Source organism: Aptenodytes patagonicus, chromosome 2 (assembly GCF_965638725.1).
Source record: "Aptenodytes patagonicus chromosome 2, bAptPat1.pri.cur, whole genome shotgun sequence".
Lineage (NCBI taxonomy): Eukaryota > Metazoa > Chordata > Aves > Sphenisciformes > Spheniscidae > Aptenodytes > Aptenodytes patagonicus.
Window position 1 is genome coordinate 151,135,443 of NC_134950.1, and position 19,672 is coordinate 151,155,114.

The 19,672-nt window shown below is 40.3% G+C and overlaps 1 protein-coding gene across 3 annotated transcripts in view; it reads right to left on the reverse strand.

Annotated features, from left to right (window-relative positions):
* Window positions 1-12,575, reverse strand: part of NEBL (nebulette) — a 269,878-nt gene extending 257,303 nt beyond the window's left edge. The window contains exons 1-2 of one of the 3 annotated variants that reach the window (XM_076331669.1): window positions 12,537-12,575; window positions 11,269-11,363 (exon numbers count right to left, since the gene is read on the reverse strand). In XM_076331669.1, coding sequence (XP_076187784.1) covers window positions 11,269-11,324 — 56 coding nt within the window. In that variant the 5' untranslated portion in view covers window positions 11,325-11,363; window positions 12,537-12,575. Of the gene's footprint in view, window positions 1-11,268; window positions 11,364-11,794; window positions 11,844-12,364; window positions 12,515-12,536 lie in introns of those variants that run through there. The other 2 variants (XM_076331666.1, XM_076331668.1) reach the window with 2 other exon arrangements.
* Window positions 12,576-19,672: the final 7,097 nt, after the last annotated feature.

Sequence of the window (19,672 nt, forward strand, 5' to 3'; positions counted from 1 at the left end):
TTTAAGTTTTCCAAGTTTTACAAAAATATTTGTCGGTACTGAAGCAGCTTAGTAGCCTACAGAACCAGATGAACTCTTACATTTCAAAACAAACTCCAAAAATAATTCTCTATTATGAGAATGCTATGCTGAGTTGTTCATAATTGATAAATGCAAAACATTAACAGCACCAATCTAAGTTATTGCTGCCCAGAAGAATATCCATCTTCATCTCACCAGAAAAAAAAAAAGTTTGTAATACACCCTTGCTTGCATTAGACTATCAGAAAAACTAATCACATATGCTGTTCTCATTTTCACACAACTCTCACCATAATTCTTAGTTTCCCCTCAAGCTTTTCATCTTCCTGGGGACACTATTTGGTAGCCTATTGTTTCAGTGTACAGAAACATTTTTCAAGGGGCATAAAATTAAGTGAGAAACTGTATTTTTTTCCAATTATCCTAATATTTCTTATGAATTAGTAACTTCATAACAATTTAAAAACCTCACTCAAGTTCCTCAAAGCAGGATGAAGTCTTCAGTACCTGCAGTGCCAATAAACCACATCATATTTCACATAATAACAGTATCTCTTATTCTATTCTGATTATGAATTTATTATTGTTAAAATAATGACAGAATTAATAGAAGTCAGACTGTGAGCAAATATTCTGTGTCAGCCCCTGCAAGAACTGAGACCTGGCCACATGGAGAAGCATGAGATGGAGCAGACTGACCATTAACTCAACCAAAGCTCATCTACTTGCTCTTCCTTTTTCTTCTTCCAGCTTCTTCCATCCTTGTTAATACGGATTTCCAACATTTCTGACACAACTATAATATAAGCCACATAGCAGTTTGAATAGTGAGTTATCTGAGAATGACTGTGTTTAATATCCCTTTTGATCTTCAGATCAAAATAAGCCAAAAGCTCATGACATATCCCGACTGATCACTCACCATGACAGTACCCCCTTACTAATCAAAAGTGCGACCATTGCAGATATTTAGTTTGCTATTGCTAAATTGAAAAGCTCAACATTTTTATAAATTAATTATTTCTCTTTTCATCTATCCTTGCTTTCTCTGCATGCATGCATACTTTTCTTTTCCCCCTTGTGTAAGTAGACACATCATCACTGTTATGTTCCCATAATACTTATCTCTCAGTCTCATTACTAGAGGTGTCAATTCCTTTCACGTATTTCAGGGAATATTGTTCTTCTAAATATACCTTTTGATTTTTTTTCCTCCAGCCTGGTGTTCTCTTTCCCCATTCCTCCTAACAATTTTGTGCTAATGCCACAGTGTTTCAACAAGTTATGCTAGTAACTGTTGTAACAAACTTCATCTCCGCTTTCTGATAGCCTGACAAATTCCCATCAACTACTTCAAAATAAAACTCTCAGACCTTCCTATGTTACAGCAAAATTTATATCAAATACGCCTACATGATGGGCCATTCAGCAACTATTTTTTGAACAAAGCTTCTTCCAACAGGCATTCCTTCTCTTTATTCACCTCCCATCAATATCACTTCTCTACTACCCATCACATACTAACATCAACAAAGGCACTAGCATCACTGTATCAAACACAAACAGTAGCTCCAAAAAAACCAATGTGAGTCCTTTCGGAAGCTTTACTTCCCTACATATACATTGTCAGGCAGGTTCTTTAAAACATGGACTGCAACCTCCCTTACAGCAACATACCAAGCATGCTGCCAGTTCTAACAGTGGTCATCATCTCCTGGTCAACCACCTACTGAGCACTTCTGTTGCTAGAAATCCTGATACTGGCCCCTTTTCTTTTTGTATGACCTGACAAATCCAGTCAGAAATTTCTTCCCTCTTGCATTCGCAGATGCACACAACCAATGCTATGCAACAACCCTACTGTGCTGAACATATGCCACCCTACACTGTTCCACAGAAATACTCCCATGTTTTTTTATTTAGGCAATTTATTTCATCTTACCACTCTTCCCCTCCACAAATTTAGCCACGTGCATTTTAATTGACTCTAAAATCAGCATCTTTTTTTTTTAAATCTTTCCCTAAGTATTTCTATTTATAGTTTTCTGATGTTAGAATGAATTGCCTTATAAGTATTAAATTCTTCCAGAGTAAAACTGGAACAAAACAAAACAAAAACAGCTATTACCATTCAGTTTGCCAAGTTCAAAAAAATAACTGAGGTATAACTAAATTAAAATGCACCACAAATTTATTTCTAAATTTGTGAAATTGGCATTACACCAATACACCTGTGTGAAAAATGCTGCCATTTAGAGAGGCAGAACATGATGGACTACCTCCAAACATTTGCTCTCCTAAAGGGGAGGGGAATAGCATGAATTTTTGAAACTGTGAAGCGAGGAGGAAACTTACAGTTTCCATATAGTTCTACATTTTAAGAAATCCTCTTTAAAAAGTAACTATGCACTTCCCAGAAAAGCCTTTGCAATATATGCTTAAATGATTACTGGCCAAATTACAATTAGTTTTTCATTTTTAAAACTAAGCTGCTGTAGTCTTCTCTCAAGTGTGACACTGATGGCACACTTTTGTGTCCTCCTGATATTAAGATGTTATGGGATCAGCTACCACCACACAATTCCACCGCAACCAAGAACAGGAGGATTTGGAGGAGGGGAGCAGGAGAGACAGGTGGAGGAGGAAATACGAGAGACTAAAAATTCTGCACTGCTCATCATCCAGACTTTTCCTCCTGGTACAAATAAAAGTTACACAGGCAACACAAATAGAAAGCAAAGGAAAATAGCTTGGCCAACTCTGATGCAACATCAACTCCAACGTCAGAAGGCAGAGGGAGGCACAGAGAGCAGAAACGGACTGATCTGCGAATCAAGAAAGAGAATTAACTGCGGTTTTTTGGTTTTTCAGAAAGTTGCTGTGCGAGATGATATAACTAGGGGCAGCATGAACTGGTTGGTGTCATTTATATTCAGGCAGACCAGTTATTCAACAAGTACTTCACCCACCTCTTCTTACAGCAAACTTTTCCCTTGCAAGTCCTGCCTACTCTCCTTTTCAAGGAACCTCAACATCTCACAGCCAAACTCTGCCCTCAGTGTAACTTCTACAGTCTCTAAATTTAGCAAGGCTTCTGTAAGCACCCCACAATATTCAAAATTTTGAAAATAACATTAATTGACCACTCAGCCAAGATTGTATGTTGTCTGGATAATTATGGTAAGCTTCCACTGACATACATAAACAGCAAAACATGCTCCTTGACACTGAGCTGACTGACTGAAAATTCAAAGTGACATGAAAGATTGGAACACATACTTATTTTTCTTCAAGCTTTACTAAGTATATAGAGGTTATCAGGACAGCAGGTTTACTTGCAACCATCGATAACATTAGCAGAGCGACACAGAACTTAAAATTCAGCCAAGTGAAAATACTTTTTTTAAGTTCTTCAGCAAATATGATAGGAAATTCTATGGCTTAGAACATTTAAAACCCCAAAGAGTTAAGTCACAAAGCTGTTAACAAAAAATACCATCAAGATTTCACAGGCTTGCTACAACTGGTTATTACCCCTTCCAAAGCTCAAGCTATGCTATGCAAATAAGTAAATGATTTGGAATCACAAAATTTAATCTATTGTTCTTGTTCTGTTGCCTAAATATTTTAGTAAATATAATGAAACAAACTTCATCAATCTTTAGAAATGAGTACAGAAAGTAATACCTATTAAGAAAAATCAAGATTATGTTGAGCATCAACAGTGGCTAAGATACTAGCAAGCAAAGAAAATCCCACTGAAATAGTGCCTCAGTAACTACAGTCCCCTAAGAATATACGTTCAACATATTCTGTGACTACAGGTGCTGAGGAGATGCACATGTTCTTCCTTGGAAAAATTATCTGCAGTTTACGATGACCAGTGATTATACAAATTAAAAACACATATTTACTTGAGCCAAGACAAACTGGCAACAGATCAGGATTCCACACAGCAAGGATTTCTATAAGCACTTCTTGCAAATAGCTTTGAATGTCATGGTTTTTGCAGTCTTGCATAAAAATAAAAATAAAATTTATAATATTCATTTGCATATTTTCTATTTATTTGCCCCAGCAACATCCTAAGTAACACTAAATTGTAATTGTCCCTTTGGAACAATTACACCAACGGGCAGAATATTAAAACACACGCATTCCAAGCACAGACCCTATACTCACATCAGGTACTAGATGTGACAGTACTGGCTCAGTGCAGTCTGAGAATTCACCCGCTCTGAGAGAAAAAAGGTAACAACTCATCTCCCTTGGGGCAATTTTTCTACTCCATTTGCACCAGCAGGGAAGTAGGCTGGCTGCAGCTAAGCTGTAGCACTCCATGGTGCTCTCCACAGCTTGCAACAATGCAAACCAAGGGACCTGTTGGAGCTCACAGTCCTCTCCCTGCACACCCACCAGCACATGCATGTCAGGTGTCATATGCAGGTCTTGATCAACCACAAAATCAGGACACGGCCAACTGAACATGTTGAAATGGAACCCAAAAAATGTTTTTGCATCCCATTAGTCAGACATAGTCACAGCAATCAAAACACAGCGCAACTCTTCCCAAGATCTGAGTGTCAATGATGATTAGTCTTTAGTAATTCCTTTGCAACCAAACCACCATCCGCCTCATGCACAGTATTCAACAACTCCGACAAAGTGTTCTCACGTGCCTTCTTCAAAGAGTTTAAAGATATGCATTAAACACCTTTCAGAGACTCAAATATATTTTGCCTAAGAAGCTCCTTCAATTGTTCTAGCAAATAGACTCGGCTTCTTGTCCTGCTTTCCTTTTCACTACTGGATACCACCAATACCAATTTGGATTTAATACTCAATTAATCAAGTAAGATACCACAGCATCAAGCAGCAGGAATGTATGTTTCCTCTACTTGTAGCTGTCCCTCATATTTAACCAGAGTTTGCATAAATATCCACAATGATTACGCTCTTTCACGATTTTATTTTCTTTCTTATGCAGAACTTAATGCTTCATCTAGCACCCCATGAATAGGTAGAGAAGTACTTTACTTCACTCATTTATCACTGCTCACGACAGAAGGGAAGGTTGCGTCAGACCATGGAGGTACATACTGCTCCCAATACCCTTCCAGGCCTTCAGCTAGTGACCTGGGTGATGAAATGAAGATTACACTTACAAAATTTGCAATATGCTTACAGGCTCTCTGGTGGGAGGGTTGATAGGTTGATAGGAGGGGGCTGTAAGCACATTAGAGAACAAAATTTGAATACAAAATGAACTTGACAAATTGGAGAAACAGCCTGGGGAAAAATGGAGATTTAGTTCAATGAGAATCAAGTGGAAGATTCTGTGTTTGGCCAATAACAATTAACTGCTCAGATAATGGATAATAACAACTGCTGAGGTTGCAATTCTGCATAGAAGGATAAAACTGTAGCCCACAACAATCTGAATATGACTTAACAATAGTTTGGGTTTTGAAACAAATTTTAAAAAAAATGCCAAAGACTGTACTGGGACTTAGGAAAAAATTATGTATGAGTTGCATAGGCACACTTGCTGTTCTACCAGCTCTGGTAATGCTCCACTGGGCACTGCAATTCAAAGAAAAAAAAATATACATATATAAATATGGACCATTTGGAGATAACTGAAGGTAGAGAAACAAGAATTACCAGAAAATACAATCTACGAGGAAAGAGTTAGAGCTGTTTTGTCTAAAGCAAAGATGGCTGCGGGGAGACATGATAACTGTTTGCAAATACTGGAGTCCGTACTTATGGGATGCTGAACAAGAAATAATGGACTTAAATGACATAGGTGTATTTGGCTCTGACTTGAGACCCTTACCAGCTGTTTTTCTAGTGGTTCTGTTATTTGCAGAATTTTATATTACATCCTAAGAGGAAAGTCTTCAATACACAAAGTTAATAAAGTGATAAAGTGCAAATCCTTGCCTTCCAGGAAGGTTTGCATGAGAGTTTCTGGGTTGTTTCTTTTTATAAGAATGACCATTTTGGGTTTAGCTATATAATAGTGTGATCAAATCTCATGATCAGAAACAGCTGAAAAGCCCAAAACAAGAAGAAAAAAAAACACATAACCGGCTGTAAGGTTAACCATGCCATAAAACAATCTTCCTCCTCAAACCAAACTCAGTGTAATCCTTTTACACTAAATAAGTTGTTGTTCAGTAACAGTTGAAGATGGAGAATTAGAAAAGAAAAATCTGTTTACTCTGTGCACTCTCTTTACTGCAACTCTTAGAAGTGGCTCCATCTTATTTCAGAAGGATTATTCTTGCTGCTTTTTACCTAATCATTTTCTTCCTGCCATATTTAAACTGAGAAATAATCACCTGCTGAAATCAATACTAAAAAATAAGATAATGCTAGCTATTTTTAATAAGAATAATATCATCACACTCCTAGTCACCTTCTAGAAGTTTTCTGACTGGTAGAAAGAAAACCCACTCATGTTTCACAGCTAAAACCAAACTTCTATACACAAGTTCACCTTTCAGGACAATTGATTCCATTTAATGGCCACAGTCATCCACTGATTACAAGCAATTCTTTCCACTTTCCAGCCCATCTGACTGTCCAGAAAGTTGTACCATGTTCTTACCATTTCGAAGCTGGTATAAAATAACTTCGACATTTTTCATCCCTCCCCTATAGTATCTTAAAATGTAAAGTTTGACTGCACTTGCAGATTGAAACTGTAGTACAATTCTTCTACCACCACCACAGTATTTCAAACATATTTGCATATCTATTTCCTACTGGTGTGAGTTAAAAAGAAATTAAGTCTAGAAAAAATAAAGCGATGATGAGTTTTTCTTCATGTCAATAATCCATGCTAAGACTGATGACAGTAGATTTAAATTTTAAAGTTATGTAATCATTCCATATGGCGACTGTCATAAATAAAAACTTGAATGAAGCTACCCTGTGTGCAGGCGATTAGCAAAATTTTAGATACTAAATATTTCAGAAGGATTTATTCCAATACTGAGGTGGTTTGCCTTTGGCAAGAGGGTATATCAGGTCTGCAGAAGCTTCACCTATTAGGTCTTGCAGAAATTAAAAAATACATCTCTGTCAGATGTGTTCACACATGCAGGAAGTCTGTTTGCATCAGCAGGTATAGCTAATGCGGAGAGAATATTCCAAAAATATGCATTTCAGCTTCTACATTTTGCATAAAAAGTAGTCTTGTGTTTTGGTCTAGTGAATGTGTCAAAAAAGTATTTATATGAATATTCGTAAGAATAAGTTACCATATAATCATCCTACATGATTCAATCATTTAACAAGCTTGAGAACTAGTACACAGATGGTTAGTTGCCAAAATGCCATTCATTTCCTTGCATCATCTTGGTTATTTGCAGCTGGGAAGAATCAGCTCTGAGTCTGCAAATAATAATAACAACAACTTTTCTTCTTATCATTTCCATATATATTAAACAACTTGCAGATATTAAAGTGGAATAGGGGTTCAGATTTGCATTAAAGCCACCTTGATGTAACAAATCATCAGATTACCCAAGCCATTTTAATTGTCTTAATCTTTCTTTTACTACCTATATGCACATTCAGAGAGACAAATAATGGCTCATTCACCTGCTTCAGGCAATGCATAGCACCTGGCTGAACTGCAAAACTGGACTACAAGTCCGAGCCCTTAGTCTCATCAACATTATTTCACAAATCAGGCAGTTCTCTGGCAACATGGCATATCTAAAGTCAGACAGCAAATAAAAGGCAAGACCAAAGTTGTTAAGGCAAACCTAGCAGTGTCCACGTGCTAAGCATCTACAAGATTCAAAATGTTGTGTATGAGGCCTTTCAGAAGAAACGTGAATGCAAGTAACATGAGAAACACAATACCGTAAGTCATGAGAGTACTGTACTTACTCGGAGGTCCCAGCTGAGATAAAAGTGCGATATTCTAAGCACTACACAAACAAGCAGAGATAAACTATCCTGATGCAAACAGGTCCCAAATTGTGTAAATAATAAAAAAGAGAGAGAGAACAAAGTTCTATAATCTTTCCTCTACAAGTAAGAGAACTGAAAGGTTTAAAGGAGACAGATCAAGGAACTTCATGGAAACTCTGTGATACAAAGATCATTCTTTTCAAAGCCGTATTATACACGAGCACATGTAGACAAAGTTTTCCCTCATAAACCAGTTGCAAAATCTTTCATAAATCTACAACTTACAAAAGCAGTATCAGAACTGCGACCCTAGGCAACTCAGCTTCTTGACCTGTACCAGTTCTACTACGTCAGTAGCCCAGTCATTACTTTTGCTATCAGTGTATCCTTATCACAAGGAACATATACAACCATTTAGCTGGAAATTTGACAAGCTGCCCAACAGAAAACTTGCCCTTAAAAAAAGCGGAATCCTGCATTTACAAATATTTCTGCTCTTTTCTAATGGACACTGAATTAAAATATTTCACAATATATTCCTTCTTGGTTCGCTAGCTCCTGTTAATCCATCTGACTTTACTCTCCTCCATCAAAAGTATAGTTTGAACATTCACAAATCAGTATCTTTTTCTAATATTAACGGAAACACAATTATGTTTTACAGTTAAAAGGAACTTCTGATCTTTGCCAGTAATGCAGCAAAAATTATTAATTTCAGCACCTGAAAAAAAAGAGTGGAATATTTTAAGTGCAAAGGTCAAAACATACTCAAGTGCATTATCTAACCTGTGAACTAACAAACAGATACAGAAATTATTGAAGATACGTGCTTTTTGACTCGTCCTTACAAAAACCTAACTATGGCTTCCAAACCTATTAAACAACTTCATGGTACTGCTCTCCCATTCAAATCAGTGCATACTTCCTCACTTTTATCTACAAATTACACTCATTGATAGATGGCCTCAATAAACAGTCTAACAGTAATTGCTCTTTGTCAAATGCTTGTAGGTGTTTGTATGAGTAAATTTGCATTCTTTCCTTTGCAGATTTTCTGATGAAGCAGTATTTAACATAAATGGATTTGCCTCTTACTAACGAACACTGGATAAGACACATCATAATTTGAAATACTATAATGGTGTCTGCTTTGCAAATAAGTAACCTTTGAGATGCAAGAGTACTGTGTCAAAATATGATAATTTAAATCAACTGTATTTTCAAAACACAGTTTTGCATAAACATCTTATCCCTCCTTTGAAGGACATTAAAGTTTGTTGAAACCACAAAGCACACCTTGGTCTTCCCTTCATGGTTCCATAGAACACTTCAAATTATTTAGATTATTTGATTAAAGTTTCTCTAAAAAAAAAAAAAAACTTAAGTTTACCAAAACTTAAGAACAAAATACATATTGTTGATATTATACATTAAATTTTGACTCTTCATTAAGAGAAGAAACCCATTCTTTCATGGTTTTACATTGTTTCTTCCCATTTCATACATCAGGTTTGAGGGACATTTCAAAGATAGAGATTATTTTTTCAAGGATCACTATTACAAAGCTCATTAAAGCAACTACCAGGAAGAATAGCACCTGAACAGTACATAACATATCCATCATCCTTATTCCCCCTCATCCATAAATAGATGGACACATCACATAGCATAACTACATAGATGAAAAACTCTCCTATAACAGAAGTTAAATATGCACAACATGGAAACACCGATGTATAGCACGGAGGAGACTTTGTAAACAGTGTTATTAAGTACAAATAAGTATCTGATTACATAGGGAAGATCAAGCAATCAAAGTATCATCACTGAAATTTAACCACAAAAATTTAGGTAAAAGGCACCGAAGTTTTATCAGAGTTTTAATCGCTGTGAAGGATGTAAGCCTGTACTCATACTTCAACTCAAATAGTACCAAAAGCAGAGTCCTACCTAGGGCCAATAACCTTTAGCTTAGTCTCGACCTGTAGTGTGCCACCTGTTGAAGCATGAATCTCCTTTCCTACAGCGCTTTCTCTACAGCACACAAGACTGGCAACCGACCACGCTTTATTACCAGAGGTCTAATGTCACCCCCATACACTGTAGAGCACTTCAAGGAAAGCTAGAAACATGTGTGAAACTCCATATGTTCCTAAAGCAATCTAAGTACAACTGTGCACGTTGAAACAGGTGTTTCAATTTTGGCAGCTCAGCAGTTTTTATAACAAAACTCGTATTTTAGACAGATAGGCACTGGCTGGCTTCAATTTTAGCCTGGAAGAAATGAGCATATGCTGTTGAACTATTCTGTGACGGCCAGCCATAGACTGTCTACCTCAACATGAAACAAATATTTTAAGATGAGTAAAGGAGAATATTTCTGAAAAAATTACAATGTGTCTATAGTTTCAAAACTCTGTCTCTTTAAAACATATGTTTTAAGTAGGTAAAGGTGAAATAACAATATATGAATAACATATAAGATCAAATTTGATTCCAAATTCTTTAGAGATATCCTTCTAACAAAGCATATTATAAACGTTTCTAAAGATTAAAACATACCAAAAGGCACTTAGCAAATCTTAGGAGCATGGTACAAAGAACAATAAGAACCTTTTTTCTACATGTATCAAAATGCTCTTCTGCAGTATTTGCAAGCCAAACATCAAAACACTCTTCAAAATCCACACCACAACAAAATCTAAAAATGGAATACAACAGGATTATACTCTACAACCAAAAGGAATCTATTTTCTTTATCAAAATTTAAGAAAGAAGCAAAATACAAAATAGCATGAAGCACCAGAAGCAGGGATTTTGTAAATATCTAGTTTAGTAATCTGAGATATGTGAACAACGTAACAGTTTTAAAAATAGGTTGTCACGATCTCTAACAGGATATTGTCTCTGGTAAATACACAACTGAGCAGCACTTTGTTTTCTCATTACAAAATGCTGATCAGGTCCATAACCCTGAACAGAGAGCTGCATAATGGACAACAGTAATCCAGCAGGCCAATAATGAATGTAATAGGAGTCAGCACCACATCAGCCACTTTCTGGGAGGAAAGGACCTATACCCTGAGATCTGATATTAAAACACTGCCTAAACACATCATAATCAAATATTTCCGTCTTCTATCACTTCAATGAAAGTAGAATACACCATCTGAAAAGATACTAAACTGCTCTAGACTGCACTGCTACATCTCTAGATTAAGTTTTTACAGCACGACAATACCTATTTGACAATATCCACGGCCAGGTTTTCTTTTCATGTGCATTTCTGCAAGACTTGACATTTACAATACTTACGCATTGCAATAAGGTTTCTTTTCATATCCTTTGTAGTTATTCATGTTCAGAGCCATTTTGCAAACTTCACAGTGGAAACATCCCTTATGCCAGTACTGTAAAGAAATGTAAAGTAGAATTACTTATGATACTGATGTTTTGAAAGCTATTTTAGGGTTCAGTAAATGTAAAGACACAGCTACACGTCAGTAATTTTGGTCATGCATTATAGATCTCTGTAAACGACATCAAAAGAATTACTTCCACGTGAAACCGAAGGTGCTTCTGAAACACTCCCAAAAACATAAATTCTCTGCTAAGGTGAATGCCAAGACCTCTGCACGCTGACCTTGCCAGAATTATTTTAAAGATAACTGAAGCAGGACTTTGACATTTTGCCTCGTTACAGAAAAAAATTACACCACTTGCTAAGAGTGCAATACTATACGAATAAAATCACTAACTAATGTGACGTTTCACTTTTTGGTACTCTGAACAGACACTAAATTTAGCACATAACACGGTATTTTCCTCCGGTAGCTCCTACCGTCTTGCCTTTCCGCGGACGTTAATTTGGCGCATCTGTCACAGCCTCATTGCTGTTATTTACGGAGCGACGGCGCTCGGCCATAACCAGCATCACCGGTGATACCCCCGAGGGACGGGGCTGTCGCTACCCCGCTGCCCCGGCCACCGTCCCCGCCGAGGCGGTCATGGTGTAAGGGGCAGCCGTAAGCCGCCGCAGCTCGGCGAGGAGCCGACAACTACAGCCGGGCGGGGGTCGCCTACAACTTCATCCCTCGGGGAGCCGGGGGTCCGCGGGGACCCGCCGCCGGCCCCAGGCGCCGTCACTCCCCGGGCGGGCACCCCAGGGGCTCTCCGGCCCGCAGCGGCCCCCGCTCGCCCACCGCCCTGCGCCAGCGCGGTGACACGGCGGTGGCGGCGCGGATGCCGGCGCAGCGGCAGCCCCCGAGGCGCTACGTTTGCCACCTGCCGGCTCGCCCCGCTCCCCCGCGGGCCCGGCCCGGCCCTGCCCGCCCCGCCGGAGCCGAGGGGAGCGGGGTGCAGGTCGGGCACGCCCGGGAGGTGCCGTCCCCGCCCGCCCGCGCCCCAGCACCTTGTCCAGGCAGTTGACTTTCTCGGTGGGATAGACCACTTTGCCACAGCGGGCGCACTGGGGGTTCATTTTGCGGCTCCTCTCGGGCGGCGGCTCCCGCGGGCGGCGGCGGCCGAGGCTGCTGTGCGGCGGGCTGGGCTGGACGGGGCTCCGGGCGGCCGATCTACCATACCCTGCCCTGGCGGGGACGCCGGGGGTCCTCAGCGGCTGCCGGCGGGCGAGGAGGTCATCGGTGGCGGCTGGGGAGGAAGCGGCGCTCCAGCTGACTGCGGCTCGGCAGCATGTGTGAGTGGGCGGGCGGGGAGCCAGTGCCTGTCGCCCCCACTCGCTCGCCGCCCCGCTGCTGCCCGCCTCCGCCGCCTCCTCCCTGTGCCTGCGCGCTCGGCTCCCGGCGCCGCGGGCTGGGTGACTCACGCCGAGCCCCGCGCTGCAGCCGCAAGCCAAGCCAAGCCCACCGGCGCGGCCCGGCCCGCAGAGAGGGGAGGGAGGAAGGGGAGGGCGAGCCCCGCGCCGCAGCCTCCCCGAGGGGGGCGAGATGGCGGGCTCCGCGCCGCCGCCCTGAGGCGCGGGGGGGGGCTCCGGGCTGCGGCCGCCTCCCGGGCGCACCTGCCCGAGACCCGCTGAGGCGGCGCCGGCCCCTTGCCCCGGCAGGAGGGAGAGAGAGAGCGAGGGAACCGCGGCGCTGCCGGGGCCGCGGGGGAGCTCGACCGTTCCCCGAAGTTAGGCCCGAGGCCTGGCCGTGCGCCGGCCGGCACCTGCCGGGCAGGGCCGGCGTGGTGCGGGGGGTGCCCGGCGGTGCGGGGCCTCAGCCTCACGCCCGTTTCACGCGCAGTCCCGCGGTGCCCGGTAGCGGAACGAGGAACGTCTCAACGTTCCTCCAGCTTTGTATCCCGATTAGTTTTCAGGCTCGGTGTTGCTGCCTTTCCGAGGCTGAGTCTGTCCGGGCACACCAGCGGTCCCACGGGGCAATCAAATCTCAGCCAGAATGGTAAATTCAGCTCCTCAGAGCAGGCTTTTGCCATTCATTTTTTACTTGCTTATTAGTGCTGTGGGAGCAGTACAGCAAGAAGTCGAGCATTTTTCCTTAGCCATGGACTTGTTCGAGTACCTGGAATATAAACCATGCCGAGGAAGGCGCTTAAGCCAATGCCGTGCAGCCTTTTCTGAGGTTTTTTTCAGTAGCGCAGCACTCTGTGTGGCGCACAGCAAGGACAAATTCTGCACATACTTGGGCGTTATTAAGTAATCAGAATGCAGTCAGCTAAACTGGAATACTTGGCTATAATTCTGCCGTAGCAACCCAACTTTTATGCACTGGCTGGTTAAAGGCATGGGGGGAAACAGTAATTTCATTGAAATTAATAATATATGTGATTAAATGAGAAATACCTAATCAGGCTTTAAATATTACATGACGGAAGTTGTAGAGCTGCTTCTGCCTCATCTAGACGCAAACATCTGGCACCCAATGAAACTCATAATGTTGAGATGCTGGCTGTGCTGCAAGCAACAGGAAAGCAGATTTGCAGGCAGTCTTGTAAATGCTTACTGTCTGCTTTGGCTGTCTCGGTGCGGTAGCAAATAGACAAACTGCTGACCAGCTCCATTTCCATTCCTGCAGTCTGCAGGCTGGTCCATTTTGGGGCCAGTGCTAGCGATTTGCAGTTCTCAAAAATAATAAGATTTTTTTTACTGTTGTTGTTAATTAGTTTTGATCTGGAATTTAAGATTTGTCTTCTCACTGTTCATCACTAACAATAGCATGATAATTTTTCACAAAAGCCTGAAGACCAGTTTGGCCTCAGCTTACCATTGTCTAGGATTTCACAGACAGAAATAGGTGCATAGGCGCCCTGCACTGCCGATGCAGTGAGTCTCATCATCTGCTACCTCTGTGCTCTACAGATTACTTTACACTTTCTGTTGGACGGCCTGACTGGAGGTAAACAATGGCTTTTATTCAGGGAACTCTGAATGCTATGCATCTGAGTATGTTGGTAAAGGAAACTTGAACACATGGTAACAGTGTTTTCTGCAGACACTATCATTTACAGATCCATCTAAGATCACATCTGAGTTGAATTAGGCCCAACACATAGGTAAGCAATCTCCGTTCTGCAAAGGCTACACAGTGTAGTGGAGTAGCGAGTCTGTAGTAGGAACTGGGATGGAGACCCAGCTAAATTAATCTCAGGTAGAGGGCAGTGGATGTTACTTATATGGGAAAAAAGTTTAATTCTTTCTCAGCTGACTTAATTCTTTCTTAGCTTAGATTCAGCCTGATGGCTAATGGGCAAAATGGCTCTGTAGCTCATTGAAAATAACTAGAGCCATACAGCTCCCCTAAACTGCTGTTATGAAATCTTTGAGGTCGAGGCTTCATTCCTCGACATTTCAGTTTATTAAAATCACATTCAGAGCCTTCTCCTCAGCATCCGGACAAAAATCATTTGGATATTACTCTTGGTCTCAACGCTACAGTGAAATCTCCTGCCTTATTCTTGAAGGGAAAACTTTTATTAACCAAAACATCGACACTAAAAATGCAATAGTAAAATCAATAGGAATTCCTGCAGTTGTATCTCAATTGAGTGTTTTGGCAGTATGAAAGCATTCCAATATTTATCATTATTTCAGGATCCTTTTATTAACTTTTATTAGTTTTCTCCACAAGGGGGAAAAAATAGTATCTGAATCACAGTCTTCATTTCCACAGCACAGAGCTCTTTCCTCATCAGCCACAACTTTTTTCTAGTGCTACTGTAATGAAAAGCAGGTTATTTTGTTCTATACAAACCAGTGGGAGAGCAAAATCTACTTCACCCATGATTGTTTGTGAGAAAGCAGTGAAATGTTACTCATTAGTAGTCATTCCTTTTTCTGAGTAGGTAATGATGCAATGGTAAAATCCAGCAAAGCAAAATACAACTCTGCTATGTCACTGACTAAGAGGGTGTAAACCAAAGACTACGAAGCACAGAAGGGTGAAGACCTTGCACTGTAGCTAAAGAACTATTGCCACAAGCATGGAGACTGTAGTAGGTGGTGGACCTCTGGATAGGGTCCAGCATTGATTCCCAATTGGTATGTACTGGCAAGTTATAAGTGGCGTCCCAAGACTTTAGGCTATTATACTTACCTCATCTGGTGCATTTCAGGGCTGTTTATCTAGCCTAGATGATTGAAAAGTGGGTGTTTAGCTGAGCAATGCAAGTCGGCAACGCTTGCAACTAGATGCTTTTTTCAGCATACCTACAGTGGTCCAAGTGAGAAAGACCTTCTAGGGCAGCAGTGTTACAGCATTAGAAATATTATGACTAGGTAAAATGGTGATTACTAGAGTTCCTGTTTCTATGGGGTAATACCATCACCAATTGCATTTTATATTTGTTTATTTGAGAGGAAGGTTTTCAGTGCTCCTTTCAGTTCATTTGGGTGATAAACATATAAATGGGTGCTGCAGAAAAAAAAGTTATGGTGATATGTGATTTCACACGTTGATACTGAATTTTACCTGAGACAGAAAAGTTTCAAAAACCTGTTAAACTAGAAAGTTACCCTATGTTATTGGAAGTGACTTGACAACATCTTGGAAGAGACGATCCGTAGAGGCTTGTTTCTACAGTCATAGGGATCTCAGTTTTAAATCTAGTTCTTCTAAACGGTTTCTTGTGAACTTCCTCAGCTCTCTTTCCCACAAAATAGGCTCCTTATAACCCATCTCCCATGACTGGCATTAAGACCTGTTGGAGCCATCAAGTGAACTTCTAAGCATAGCAAGAAAGCAAAGGCTTCTGTCTTGCAGATCACCGTGCATTCCCCAGGCTGTATGTAAATGCTCAGAGAAAGTGTTTACTGCCTTCTGTGTTATGGATATATAGAGCCCTATTGGACAAAATAGGAGTTCATGTAAGCATAGTGATCTGTCTTTTTCACAGCAAAGAATGTGGTTTTCTTTCATTCAGATATGTATTCATTTAATTACATTTTGTAAAAAAAAATGCTGAATGTATTATGCCCTGATTAACAGCTGATGCCCTACTTGCATCATCATTCAGTAAATTTTCTGGAATAAATATAACAATATGTTCTTATACTCTGAAAGACTGTTGTAAAAATAATGCTTGCTATATTTCAGTGATTTTTCATACCTGATCTGTTCTTTATACAGGTGTAAAAGGTGGGATAACTGACAAGTTAAGGTAATGTACTTAAAATACTATCTTACTGCTGTAACCAGTTCATAACATTTGTGTATAAGCTCCAGCAGACGATAGGTATTGTGTCATATTTAAGTGGAAGGATGATCTCATGGTTAAGGCACTGCATGGAGAATTGCAGATGAAGCCTCTGAGCAGTACTGCAATACAGATAAATAATACTGAAAGAGGTTTTGTGAAATTCTGTGGCTGTCCTAAATTATGTAGGAAGTGAAAACATTAAACCTATATTGATTGGCACAGGAGTTGCCAGTCAATTTTTGACCCTTACTGTTTGAGCTTACATTTAACCACATACAAAGAAACTGCATAGTTACATTTCAAATAGGAACAATGCAACTTTAATGTGACCTTGTTTAGAGCTACCCGGGGTGCTGTTAGAGAAATGTGCTTTTAAATTCTCTACTGTGAAAGAGTAATTTATACTCTTCGTATGCAAGGGTCAGTGGAAGTATGTTTTCAACTTCAGCTATAGAAAAGCTAAAACCAAAAGTGAATGTTTTCCTGCCAAAACCAAAAGAAAACCAGCAATGGTTAGAATTTATTATTTTCTGTTATATGATCCAAACAACACTCTGCAGTGGAATCTCAATATGCATTTTCAGAATTACTCAATCTTTAGCTACTCAGATTAATCTAATAGAGTAAGGAGATACCGGAACAAAAACGGTTAGTCAATCAGAAGCAGTGTTTACTGTTCTTAGGATCTCCTTTCTTCACTCGAAAAGCATGCAAACTGAATACTGTGTCCCACAATAGCTATATGCTTAACAAATATATGAAAAAGTAATAATGAAGAGTCAGCATGACTATGAAATTGTCTAGAAGAAGGGGCTTTTATTCTCTTAGTATTAATGTTGCAGTGGAGGTTTCTATTACTTTATGCATGGGGTCAGGATTTTCCGGTATTAATGGGTCTTCCAGGATACCTGGATGATAATTTCTCTTCAAATTATGGGGAAAAAAAAAAGATTTTGTCTGTATGTTTTACTGAAGGCAAAAGGTAACCCTATTAAAGCTTAGTAAAAATGGGCCAGTTACTTGGATGGTTGTTACTTTGCTCATTTGGTTTTGTTTGAACCTAGAATAGCTGATTTATGACCAAAAAGCAGATTGAAAACTTCATTCAGGTGCAAATCTTATTGCCTGTGTGCATATGTATGCGTTTCAGAAAAAGCAGCTGGCATCAGTGAAGCATATGCACTCTATAATTCAGGTGCACAAAGCAGGTAGAGTTCTGTGGGTAGCAATACACAGGGTGTTTTGAGAATTTGGTGTTACGTGCTTGAGTGTTAGCTTTTTTGGCAGGCATATGCAGAGATGGAGGCAAGTGAGCACAACTAGGAAGCTGTAACCAGACATCCAATATTTTGTAAACGTGTCTTCAGTGATTTGGGAACGTAGAAATAGTCAACCTGACTTACGGTTCGGTAGCATTGTCTAACATCAGAGGTTGGGGTGCCTGTGCACCCTTCACATTAAACTTGCATGTGTATAGTTTGAGAGGAATGAGCAATGTGAACAGGTGCAGGCAGAGCACAGCAAGAGCTGTGTTCCTCGCTGCCAGAGCTACACTGGTCCCAGTGCCTCAGTTCAACCATTCAGCCTATCATTTGGTTTGCAGACCAAGGTGAGGAACTCGCAGAACCCAGAACAGTGTTCGCATAGAAAGTAGTCTGAAATCTGGAAGCCTTCAAATCAAATTTCCATATTCAGTGACAGTGCTTAGAAGAAATATACATTATTAGTACTTTTTTTTTATTCTCTCCTCTCTGTTACAGTCTCTGTAATTTTTCAATCCAGTAACAGCTCAGAGGATGTTCCGGCCACATAAATTGAGAGAACCTTTTTATTTTATGTATATTGCATTGCATGTGTTGGGAATTTTTTTACCACCTCTGTTTGTCCTCCCTTTCTAGTCAGAATTAGAGATTCCTACCATGTTTTGCAGGAATAAAAACAAATTAAAAAGAAATAAGGATTAGGGGAGATAAAAAGTCTATTTTATTTGATAAAGGAACTAATTTTCATGAACAAGGAATTGATACAGGAATGAAAAGCCATCATCAGAGCTCTCGGAGAAGCTGAAGGAGAAGATTGTCTTCAGTCTCAACTCTACTACCCTGTGTCAAGAATCAAAACTAGTTGCTTAATCCCGATCCAAAGAGATTTTCAAAAACTTTACCACCACAGACAACCAATCCAACACAGTCCAGGCATGGTGGACTATCCAGTCCATGCTGAACTATCAGCTATGGAAGGACAGAACGTTAATTATTCATTCTGTTTTAATAGCTATCACTTTTTGTTTGCTGTGTTGAGTAAAAGTATAAAGCTACTTGATTTTGCTTATGAGGATGCGATGGAACTAAAAGATTATTTGTTAATTGTGGATATTGTTTACTGGCCTTTGTTTAGCCTGAGAACAAAATAGGAATTTAGAGATAGAATTAGGTTTCTAAACTGAATTTTAAAACCTAATGAGAGGGGGTTGGTAGCTTTGAATAAAAGGACAACAATGGCATTATTCATACTCTCGTCTATGCAACTACTTTCCCATTATTTCCAGAAATAGTAGCTGAGTAGCTTCCTGCCTAAATAAACAGTTCATGTACATGGAACTTGGTCTATAAAGCTTTTTAAAATAAGGTTTCCTTTTTTTAAACTGAATGACATAGTGAAATACAGGAAGGGTTGGGCTGTGATTGGACCGGATTCTTGAATTTAATGTTTTAAAAGGTTACGTGACCAGTTCAGAGAAACTAAATATGCTTACTCTGTAGATGGCCTGGAAGTATCGTAGGGAATATATGCTCCCTCCATTGCCAAAAGAAACAGCCTCTTGTAATAAAGATACAGAATCATTAACAAGCCTGACTCTGGGCTTCAGAGGAAACTGTATTTCCAACCCTTCTAGCAAGATTTTAAAATTCTAGCCTTCACAGTGCAGACCTGTCAAATCTCACACATTGAGAGGGAGTCTCACACATTTGGCTCCCAACCTACCTCCCCTGCAGCTCGACCTGTATCACACTCATTTGCAACACTGCGCCATGGCTCCTTTCCCATCGTCTAACCCCACATGCCA